This window comes from Carlito syrichta, unplaced genomic scaffold, assembly GCF_000164805.1.
Source record: "Carlito syrichta isolate Samal-C Ts95f unplaced genomic scaffold, Tarsius_syrichta-2.0.1 Scaffold305634, whole genome shotgun sequence".
Lineage (NCBI taxonomy): Eukaryota > Metazoa > Chordata > Mammalia > Primates > Tarsiidae > Carlito > Carlito syrichta.
In genome coordinates, this window is record NW_007249730.1 from 579670 (window position 1) to 592230 (window position 12561).

Below are 12561 nucleotides of genomic sequence, written 5' to 3' on the forward strand. Positions count from 1 at the left end.
TAAAATAAAAAATCAGCCGGGCGTGGTAGCGTGCGCCTGTAATTCTGGCTACTTGGAAGGCTGAGGCGGAAGGATCGCCGGAGCCCTGCAGGTCGAGGCTGCGGTGGCCAGGAGCGGCCACTGCACTCCAGTCTGGGTGACAGAGTGAGATTCCAACTCAAAAAAAAAAAAAAGAAAGAAAGTAGACTGGATTTTTAAAATGTGGTCTGTATACATGATGGAGTACTATGTAGCCATAAAGAAGGACAAAATTATGGACTTCTCAGCAATTTGGATGGATTTGGAGTCTATAATACTCAATTATTTATCACAGAAACAAAGAACCTAGTATCATGTATTCTCACTCATAAGTGGACCCTGAGCATTAATCATAATACTATAAGAAAGGGATTAGCAGTAGTGGAACACTACTGGGAGGTTGGTGGGGAGCACAGAACATCAGTAAAGGTACCTGATCTCAAACCATACAAAGTATGGACCAAAGAAAGGCCCAAACTTTACCTGTACGATGACCACTTATCTACCTAATCCCGAATTGTACCCAGCATCTTTAAAATATAAATAAAAAAATTTTTAAAGATGATGGAATAACAACCATCTGCAGGCAGTGAAAAACAATTACATTTCTCAACATGATTATAAAACCACTATTATGCTAACTGAGGCTGAGCAGTGTGTTGGTTTCAACCAGCTATGGAAATTATAATCATATCTTTGGTTCATTACACTCTCTGACATTTGAGATCATTCTTAATAAAATTAATGTGTCACTTGTTACTTATTTTATATAGACAGAAAGCAAGAGAGATAGAGCGCTCAGCTAATTAGCAAGGTAAAAAATATTGACTTTTACAAACTCATGTCACAATTCATATAGCTCAGAATAATGTGCTGACATTTTCAATATCCAAGTAATTATTTTGTTTACATGGAATTCTGAAGAACAAGTTGTTGTGAAAGAAAACTCCAGAATTAAGTATTACGGAAAAGTCAGTAAGTTATATGGTGACTTTCCCATTATTAAGAAAAATAGCGGACAGAAATGGCAGGGCCTGAGGTTAATTCTCAGCTCCATTGGTGAATTTGAATGTCACATAATCAATTCAATTAATTTTTCCCTACTTTTCATTTGCCCAGTCCATCACCTTTCTCCAGCATTTAGCTTTCATCTCACTCTTCCTGCTGATTTCTAGTTAAATAGTCCTCTCATTACTTAATTTCCCACTGCTTCATTAGGTAACTCAGCATTGGATAAAGATAAGAATCAATACTTGGAAATTAAACATCAAATTGTTAAAGTTTATGCCACTCTTCTGAATTGCTCTACTCAAAGCTTTTACCAGTAAGGAATACGCAAAAGAATTCTGTAATTCACATCCTCAGAGAAATATATGCTCTGTGGTACAGTAGTGTTGATATCATCCATTTGAATCATGTCTACCAGCTTTGTAATTTCTTTTTAGTTACTAACACATTGATATTTGATAGAAAAAAGTCCCCACCCTTCAAGTCTACAATAAATAATTTATGGAAGAGTGACAGAATATGGCTAGTGGTTATAAGCATGTGCTTAGAGATTGTACATATATGGAACAGGAACTCAACTTTGCCACTTACTAGATGCATGACTTAGACCAGATTACTTAAACTCCCCTAAACCTCAATTTCCTCACCTGTAAAATGGGACATCACCTATTTTATAGAAATGCAAGGATTCAGTGAATTAGCCTACATTAAATGCTTTATACATGTATCTGACAGAGTTAGATTTTGACATTAAGAGAAACATATGCAAATATCCAATGCTTTAATGTTTCTTGGCTTAATTAAAACAGCTTATATTTTAATTTATTTGCAGTCTAATAAATAGAATTTTTCCCAGGGACTACCAATGATATTTTGTTTCTTCAAGGTTTCAGGAAATCAACTGACAATTACTTTACAAAGTTTGGAGCATTATTCTTCATAGAATAAACCTGACAAAATACCTTACAATTTGAAAAAGAATGTCTGGTAGCTTATGTCCCTGGCTGGAGAGGCATTCACATGATTTTTATCATAAATTTGCAAATACAAAGGTATTGTGTGTCAGACAGTGGAATATCATCACTGGGACAAGGCATCATTTAAATACATCTTATTGTACTATGGGCAATAAATACTTGTCCTCCTTCAGCCTGTCTTGTCATTTACTGCACTGTTTTCTCACATGTCCAACATGTAAGAGCTGTTTTAAATGTCAATCCATTAATTTTAATTGGTCAAATACAAGTATGCACTAGAATGTTCTTTCATTCTAAAAATTTATTATTGTAGTAGGCTACCTCCTACCTGTCAAATCCCATTAGATCCACATGAATGATTGTGTGTCTTGGTGGGGTTGGGCCTATGGGGTGGAATCTGTAGAAACTAAGTAAGCATTTTCAAAACCACGATATTTTTTCTACACCCCCTCCACATTGAATTATTCAGCCTGGGATAACATGCAGTTTTATAATGGTCACCTTGTTAATATGGCTCCCTAAGTTGACTTTAAATTTTTCCAGAGTACAGGTACCTTCTGCTATGCTGCTTGTGTGCCACACAGTAACATAGTCATAAGAAACTGGGTTAAGATTAACAGCTGCAATGTGCTTTTCTTGGGACAAACACTGTGCTGGGCACTGGACAGAATTTACTTCATTTACTTGCCCAAAAGTCCTGAAAATTTAGTTTTTAAATCAATTCTGTGTTACTGATTAGGATATTAGACTCCAAAAGTTACCCAAAATATCCCAAAAAGGGATAAAAATGAGATTTAAAGACATCTGTCTGCCTTCTAATTCCATTTTCTTACTACTATACTCTGTTGCCTCAAATTCTCATTAATCTCTAAATGCAACTTGCTCATGGGAATAAGGGTATTTAGAAAGTTGCAGCCAATAGTTTAGCCTTGATTCCATTTTTAAAATAGGAATGGGAGAGGAGGGAATAACTGAAACAAGCTATTAAAATCCCTTTGTAAAGATAGCTTATTAACAACTTCAACTCTAGGAAACTATACTCAAGAAAAAAAAATCAGAGTTGTTAAATGTTTGTGAATTAAATACTCATTTTTAGCATTGGGTTGAAAAGCAACTTTTTGAAATAAATTTTGGAGAATAAAAGTTAAGTTAAGTAAATATATTTTACCCATATAATAGAAATAGAATCCTACGCAGACATGGAAGATTATGTTTTCAAAGACTAATGATAGCAACATATTTATGATTCAATATCAAAAAACTAGTACCTGAGATACATTGTATGGAATATATCATTATATTCTATATAATGTTAATACATTATATACTGAATTATATATTATATATGTGTATATAAATATACACACAAAAATAAAGAGACAACAAATGTGATATAAATGAGAGAGAAACGAACTCTTTTACCCATACTTACATGGAATAGTAAGTGGTTTTTTTGTATTATATCCTTTTATAATTACAGAGAACTTAATTAATGCAACAAGCAATGTTTTAACTCATTCACATGTATTAACTTATTTAGCCTCCACAACAAATACAAATAGTAGAGGCTATTATTATCCCCACTTTACAGATGAAGAAATGAAGGAACAGAGAGATAGAGATTAAGTAACTTTACAAGACTTCAGGGAAATTAAGTGGTAGAGCAAATTTAGCCCACACCCATATTCTTCAAGCATAAACAAAACTGACTCTAATAAGCAACTGTAACTATCATAAAGCAGGCTAAGAACTGAACGAAACCCCTTTGGGAAAACTGTATTTCTTCTCTATCTTAAGTAAACTCAAATAGGGCATGTTTGGCCTGTTACACCACAAATAACATACCTAAAGGAACACAGTTTACACCTTCTCTTGTGGGGTCCTGTCTTGTACATTGCTTCTAGACTAGCCATCTCCACATACTGTTTTAGAATCTTTATGGCCCTAAATGCTTAAAAATGAAGGGCAGACCAAAATATTGGTGGAACAACATCACAAGTAAGACATTTCTCTGAAAAGACGTTCCTGGGCAACTATCACAATTAGACGTCAAAGTCACAGTTGCGAAATGTTCCTAGGACACATTTTATGGGAACTTTGGGGCTAAGACAAACCTAAATATACTCCAAAAAAAGCACTAGTGGGTGACTACAGTCTTGAACCATTGTGTCTCAGGAACTGCAGAGGCAGAAGAATAGAATATTACAGTCATTTAACAACATTACCCTCAGTTTGCCTGTCATTTGCCTTATTTATAGCATAATAGCCAGTCTAATACCCCTAGTTTATTGTAAATTATAAGTTATCAGTTGACAACATCATTTGAAAGCCTATTCACCTAGTAACTTCAAATTTTTTGTGCTAAAGAAAGGTAAAGTATGTCTAAGAAGTGAACCAATGTGGACTAAGGTAGTGCCCCCAGTTGTGTTTGAACACTTTGATTCTCTTTCACTGCTGATCATGAGAACAGCACAGCTATCTGCTTCAAACTCGGCCAATTCCAGCTAGACCAGTCAGATGTTCCATCCTGGAATCTGACTTTGCTTTCACAGGTGGTCAGTTAATAAAAAAGTATAACTGAAACCGTAACATGTAAACTTGCAAAGGATATGCCACCAGTGGATGGAGAAATAAGAAGAAAAAAAATTCAAAGTAAGAGAAAACTAAAGAAGGTGTAGAGAGGATCACATGAAAAGGAGAGGGAGAAATTTAAAAGTACATAAGTTTTCAACTGCAATACATTTGCTGTCACAACCTTTCATGGATTATGAAATCATATAACCCCACTTATTCCAGAAGAGAAGGAAGACCAGAGACAGTGTTGAACTTGATACTACAACTCCTAGTAATACAGTCTAACAACAGTGTTGTGAATTAAATGTATGTGATCCCCCCAAAATTCATACATTGAAATTCTAATCTCCAATGTGATGGTATTAGGAGGTGGAGCCTTTGGGAGGTGATTAGGTCACAAGGTTAGATCCCTCATGAATGGGATTAGTATCCTTATAAAAGAACCCCAGAGTGCTCTCTCATCCTTTTTCTGCCACGTGAGAGTACTGCAAAATGTTGACAGTCTGTAACCTTGAAGAAAGCCCTCACCAGAACCTGACTATATGGCATCCTAATCATGGACTTCCAGTCCCCAGAACTGTAAGAAATAAATGTTTGATGTTACCAAGCTCCTGGTCTATGGTATTTTGTTAGTGCAGCCAGAACTGACCAAGACAAGTAGTAATAATATTTCTTTGTATGATGCTATACCTTTTACAAAAGCCCATAAACAGTGATGTACACATATATATTTTAAAACAGGCTCTCCGAGAAAAAGCTGAATGTGTGTGCAGAATTTATTATACATTTTGCTGATATGTGGAATGTGTAGCTTGGCATACAATCTACAAATAATAACATACTAATAGTTCTTTTTATTGTAAATTCCAAACAGCCAGTTGATTCCCACTTATCCATAAGTGTAGATAAGAAAACAATAAATCAAGAATTGATTTGCAGTGTTTTCCAATTTTTTGGCATAAATATTCCCACCATGGCTAACTTCTTTTCTTTTCTTTTCTTTTCTTTTTGAATTGAAGTCTCACTCTGTCACCTAGACTGGAGTGCAGTGGCACACTCATAGCCACCACAGCCTGATCTGCTGGTCTTAGGGGATCCTTCCACCTCAGCCTTCCAAGTAGCTGGAACTACAGGCGCGTGCTACCATGTTTGGCTTATTTTTTGATTTATTGCAGAGACGAGGTCTCACCAAGTTGCTCAGTTGGTCTTGAATACCTGGGCTTCAGGCAATTCTCTCGCCTCGGCTTCTCAAAGCGCCGGGATTACAGGTAAGACACAGCACCCAGCCATGGCTGATTTCAAGCTACCAGTGTCATGTGTATGAAGTGGAAAGAGATGAACAGTAGCACAGCATTGCAGAATATTTTCACCAGTAGATAAAAAATACAGAGAATAGATGATGACAAAGAACATAGCTAACAGTAAAATGTAGTAACACAATCAGAAAATGATAACCTTTAAGTAATTTTTAACTTTCATTTTAATACAATTTAATTTTAAGTTTACATAATTTAATTATTAATTTCCTTCACTTATCAACTGATTCACAAATTCTGTCTCAAGCCCATTTAATCCAGCTCCACCTAGATCAAAAAATGTCCTTCTGACACCTTAGTAGAGCAGGGGTTACTCGGATCAAGGAACTAAGTCACAGAGTCATTTATTGATGAAACCAGAAGATTAAAAATCTAGTGTGTATAACCAGTATATGGTGAGCTTGTTAAAAGTTCAGATTCCTGGCTCCCATTCCCAGAGATTTTGATTCAATAGATCTGCTATAGGACCTAGGAGTGATATTCTAACAGGAAAAACCCGCCTCCCTATATCAGATGATTCAGATAGAGAACTACAGCATCAAATATTTGACTTCATATTCCATGCCAACCTCAGAATACAATACATGGATATGAAAGAAACAAAACTTGTCCTCAAGGAGAGTACACAGACCAAGAATTGCAATATACTTATGACACTGGCACATATCAGCTACTTTGGGAGAGGGGCCATGAGAGTGATATTTGATCTGAGCCTTGAAGAAGGAACACAGCCTAAATAAGAAGGGAAGTAGAAAGGGAGGTTCATTAGTACAGAGTGTTGTGTGCCTAGCCACAAAGGCATAAGAAGTTTGGTCTGCTAGGATACGTGCACATGCTTTGGGACTGCACCTCCTGTGTGTATTTTGTAGTCATATACATCTGGTATGCATTTCAGCATGCAGCAAGCACCTGTGTCTTGGGCTATATTCAGTCACTGAGAGGAGTAACGGGAGATGATACAAAGTCAGGAAGGGTTTTTTAAAATGTCTATCACAAAGTAGGCACTCAACATGTTTCCACTTTATAGCCTTGCTCTCACTTTAGTGTTTAAAAATCAATATTATCACCAGTATAGGATTATTGCTGTGAAAGAATGTACATTGATAGCTAACACACAAATTCTAGAAAACACAATGCTCTCACTGCTTTTATAACTGATAAATCGATTTCTCAATCAGAGAAAACGACAAAAAATGCTGATATGGTACAACAAACCAGGGCCCCGGGGATAAGTGATTACTGCATATTATTTTTCCCATTGTTTTTAGCTCATTCTGTATTAATCTGTCTTCAGAATAAAACTGAAATATTATGTTAGTTTATCACTATGAGGTTGTATCATTGCTCAGCTATAGCTGATATAATATAGCTTATATAATTATTTAAGATAATTAATTTAACAATCTATAGATGTATATAATAAAGGAAAATGAATGCAAGAAGAGCTAGACAATGGATAGAAGAGGTGGAAAGTCAAATACTAGGAGCTTCCTCTGCATAAGTACTGCCTGAAAAATGTACTTGTCACAACACCAACACTATAAAACCTCCAAGTACACAGTCTTCTCTCTAATTCAAGCCATGCCAATCCATCTTGTCTCTGCTCAAATCCCATCTCTTCTTTGTGATATATTCCAAGCACTCTGTTCCACAATGATCCTTCCCTTCTTATGCATGAGCCTCATCTTTGAATTCAGTCCTACATTACCACGTCTTATGTAATGATTATCTCCCACCAGATTTTACAGTTTCAGAGGAGAGACCTTCCCTTGCATTTCTCATGGAGCATAGCATAATTCTAGACATACAAAAGACACTCAGACACTTGGTGAGTGAATAGACAGTTTCCATGAATCATATTTGGTTTCAAGCTTCAAATGTTGATCCTTCTAACATCTCCCAAAAGGAAGATGAAAACTTTGTCATAAAGCCTTTAATGATAGGGGAAAGTGAAAGGAGGCTATAAAAAGAAAGAAGGAAAGAAAGAGATCCTTTCCTGATGTCAGAAAATTGTCAGAGGTCTCCCTTGCCCGTAGTAGGGCTGAGGCCTACAATTGTGCCTTGCTGCTAAGTGAAACCCCTACAAACACTCTAGAGAACATGTTCTTTTATGCACGTCAAAGAAGAAAGAAAAAGAGGAAACAGGTATCCAATCCTAGCTCTATCTTTGCTTACCTAACCAATATTAAAGTTCAAAAGGGAGAGACTATTTATGAAATTCCATAATTGAATCATACATTATACACTTTAAAAAAAATTATTCTTTTTCATGCATTGTTAAGCAGATTTTACATTTGATTAAAGCCTGATAACACTCTATGTAAAGGCAGTAATTATTCTCATTTTTGGAGAGGAGGAAGCTTAGAAAGACTAAATAAGAACTTACTCCAAAGTAACAAGAATGAGTCACAAAGCCAGAATTTGTACCTAGGTCTCTGATGCCAAAGTCCAGACTACACCACCTCCTTTGGTTACAGGATCCAATTTTCAGCAATATTAAAAATAAAATTAATCCATCTATTTTGGAACTTCTAAACCTATTCCAAAGGCACTAACTTGATAATTTAATTGTTTCTATTTGCCCAAAAGATGCTTTTTAAATTAAACCAAGAAGTAAATGGTAAACTGAGTCAGGAGCAACACAATTAAACAACAGACTAAAGACCAGTAGCCCCAACAGAGATGCTTGACATTAAGTATTTGAGTTCTTGTTCAGGATTTTGCCTATTCCAAATCCTAAAAATTAAAAGAAAAAAATTTTTTTAAAGATGCCAAAACAATGGTAGGAAAAAGACTAGAGCAAGGGGATCTCCAGGATCTGTGGTAGCAAGCTAAAACAAACTGTCTTATGTCAATAGACTTCAGTATCCCCAGTATACCCCACAGCAAACACACAATAACAACGAAGGTAATGTGGACCCTACTGACAAAATGGTCAGCTAAGGTATAATTTCTCCCATCATCCCTCAAAAGCTTATGGGAAATTCAGATTTGATTTACAATATTCTTTATATTCATTTTAAGTATAGGTGACACACAATTCAGACACTGCAGAATGTGGAGCAAAGGATAAGAACTCTAGAAAATGTTGTTATTATAGGACTTTGGGGTATCCATTATCTGTATATATGGGTAACTTCCCTCTAACATCCAAAGCCAGCATCAGAGAAAAGAAAAAGGCCTAGAAATTGTATAAAGAGTTTTCCATACCTGTACAATTATCAGTAAAATCTCAGGCAGCACTTAAAACAGTGACCGCGACAAGGCAAGAGCTTAATGTTAGCTATCACTATCAGCATTATTATTCCATAGACTGAGATCAGCCTTAAGAGGAAGCACGAGATCAGGTTATAGTTTTAAGGATAGCTAAAGGCTGTCTCCTATCCCCAAATAACACTTCTACTGGGGTTGCTGGTGCTTGAATTTCCACACACACAAAGAATACATTCCTTTGGCTTTAGGCTGTTTGTGAAAATGCAAAATCAAGGTTGATGGAATTTTAAACTTCAGGGTTTATTTACATCAAGATTACCCAAGTTTATTAGATTTCTCCAAGGCAAATTTTGCTAAGGAAAGGAAAGGGAGGATGTGAGGGCATAAAAACAATCTTGGGGCAAAAATGGATAAATGCGGAGAGATTTTCTACCGAGGGACTGAAGTACGCAAACAGGGGAGTGGGTGCCAGAGTCAACAGAATTCGCAAATTGGTTGCCAGCACCAATTTAACACAGCCCGCCCGTTCCTTCTCCAAGTCTTCTACGATATTAGCAATTATGCTGCTTTGTTTACCGGGACTGACCCAAAGAACGTCAGGACAAGGAGTTTGAAATTTCAGTCCTTGGGTAGAGTGGTGGTAAGCACTCAAAGGTGTCTGCCTGGAAAAAGTCGTGACTTCCCAGATCTTAGGCAGGACACAGATTCGCCCGCAATTTCAAACCCCTACTTCCAGGTACTAGGCAAAAATCCCGGAAGGGGGTGTGGGGGACAGCGCCCGCCGGATGACTCCAGGAAGTGGGTGGGGAGGAAACTGCCGGGATTGGAGCCAACCCGGGCAATCGCAGGTGTGCACACGCCTCGAGAGGGAGTCCTGGGCCGCTGCGCGCCGCGGTCACGAGCGCTCGCTCTGGGCCGTTGCTGTCCCCTCCGATTTCCGTCATCACCATGCCATCCGGCTCGGGTTTGGGAAGTAAAAGGGGCTTGGGAAGTGGGCGGTGGCCCGGGTTCCCGCAGCTGAGTCACAGCTCAGCCAACTTTTACTGCTTTTCCCAGAAAGAAAATAAGAAGTCTCAGTCCCGGAGCCCACCACTCTCTTCCAACTCCTACTCCCCCCGCTGCTTGTCACTCGATCCGGGGTCACTCCAACCCCACCACCGAGTGTTTCCCACTCATCGCGCAACTTCTCAGCCGCGCAAAGCCTCGTGGTACCCCGAGCGCTATCCAAGTGCTACCAAGCCCGCAGATGGGAGGGCTGGAGGGAGGAGAAGGGTGGCGTCCTCACCTGCAGGACACGGATACTTCCACCCGCGTGGCCGGGATGGCCGCGCTCAGCTGGTTCAAGTCCCCGATGCCCGCGGTGCTGGTGTAGCGGCTGTCCATACTGGGTGGAGGCCCCTTGGACTTGTCCGGCGCCCACATCCGGAGCTCGGGCAGACTGAGGGCTCGGAGCCTGGCTCCCGTCAGACGGAGACCGGGGTTGAGGGTGGAGGCAGAGGCAGGAGGCGGAGGCTGCGCGGGAAGGGGGAGGGAGGAGGCGGACCTCGGCACAGAGCCGCGAGGGAACCGCGAGCCAGTCCTGGGGGAAGCTGGGGCGACCGGGAGTGGCACGCGGGGCTCCCGGCCTCCCTTCCCCCTCCTGGCAGGGGGCAACCCCGGCGGGGGACACACTCCGTGATCCTCTCCGGGCTCTGGGCGTCAGGCTCTAGGCACACACCCGCAGCCCCCTACCGTCTAGGTGGGCAGCCCTCGCCGACTCTGCGGGCGGTTCAGGTCTGGTCTCCACCTCTACACACCCACACCCGCCTCCGGGGCCGCCACTCCTTCCTGTCAATCAGGTGTGGACGAGAATGTCGCGCAGTTTCCTCGCCAGAGTTGAAAGCTGGAGGTGTGGGCACCTCCGCCGGTTCCTAACTGCCCCATGGTGAATCCACGCCTTCCCGCCACATTCTGGTACCCACCCCACCCTCGGAGCCCACAGGGGTCCCTCCCGCTGTGCCCTCGGGCAAATGAGTCAGGTCTCAGCTTCTGGACTGCCTATTCTCGGCCACTTGGGAGTTGGGGACAATGGGAGACAGTGGTGGGACACGGTGACGTTTTCCAACCTTCTGTCCGCGGTAATAAAGTGGCAAATCTATATATGGGGCAAGCAAGGACGGAGGTGGACTTTAAGGTGGAAAAAAAAATGCTATTTGGGATTTAAAGGTGCAATCTGGAGTTCGTCTCCCTCAGTTCTTTGGAGCTTGGGGGGTCTAACGGTGGCAATCCTCCTACGGTCAGGACTTTTCTGCGCACCTTGTTTCCAAATGCATGGAAGTTCTGTCCTGAAAACGAGAGGTCACAGCCATATAACGCTGCTCCCTCACCCCGACTCCCATTGCAAGACCTAAAACCTGACGGCTTAAAACAGAGAGGAGCCAGATGAGCACCGTATTTGAGAAAGCGCATTCCGGGGCAGTAGGACCGGTGCCAAGATGCAGAAGCTGCAAAATCATCCGGAGCTAACCGCGGCGCCGCTCTATTGCAGCGACCTCTGCTACCCGCGCCTGCCTTCCCGCCTTGCCCTTGCGTCTGCGGGTCCCCAGGAGCCTGCCACCAGGGGGCGACGGAGAGCGCGACGCGGCGAGGCTGGAGGGAGGGGGGTGGCGAGGGGTCGCTCCAAGCGGAGTTTCCAACTAGTTGGGCTAACTCCGGGAGGAACAGGTTTCGTGGTTGAAGGCCTGGCTTATCTTGTGACATTTGAGCCCACTAGGAGACACTTGCTGAGAAATATATTGGGTTGTTGGGGCTGAGAATGTGTAGGTGCATCTCGCCATTTCCCCCTGCCGGCTGAACTTCCCCTGTTTTGATCTTGGTTTCCTTTCCTGATCTCCCCACTCAATGAAATTTCATGGCTTTGGGGTAAATACCTGGGAGTGGAATAGCTGAGTAATGTAGAATGGGTATGCTTAACTTTTTAGGAAGCTACTATTTTGTATTCCCAAAATAAGTTTACTATTTTTCATTGCCACAGCAGTATATAAGACCTATATATTTTTTCTTCCTCATATCTTATTATAAATTAAACTGTAGTTTACTGCAATTTGGAAATGTCCAGAAACTCCAGGCATTTCTATTGTGCTGCCCAAAATTAATTTGGGAAAAAGATCCAGATGCATTTAAGCTAACCAGAATTTGTATTTTATAGACGACTACTGAAGGAATAAAAATTGAGAATTTTAAGACAGTAGTCCTCAATGCATGGGGCCCTTCCTTATTTTCTACCTTTTTCCACTTCATTGAGGTATAATTGATGCATAATAAACTACACATATTTAAAGTGTATCATTTGATGTTTTGACTCAGGCTTACTCCTGTAAAGCCATCACCACAGTCAAAATAATGAACCATTCCTTCACCCCAAAAGTTTTCTCTTGTCCTTTTTGTGATTGGTACCTCCTTTCACCACTAAAACA

The 12561-nt window shown here is 40.5% G+C and overlaps 1 protein-coding gene across 1 annotated transcript in view; it reads right to left on the reverse strand.

Annotated features, from left to right (window-relative positions):
- Window positions 1-10574, reverse strand: part of CPNE8 (copine 8) — a 208391-nt gene extending 197817 nt beyond the window's left edge. The window contains exon 1 of the mRNA XM_008061880.2: window positions 10392-10574. Coding sequence (XP_008060071.1) covers window positions 10392-10528 — 137 coding nt within the window. The 5' untranslated portion in view covers window positions 10529-10574. The remainder of the gene's footprint in view (window positions 1-10391) is intronic.
- Between the last annotated feature and the right edge of the window lie 1987 nt (window positions 10575-12561).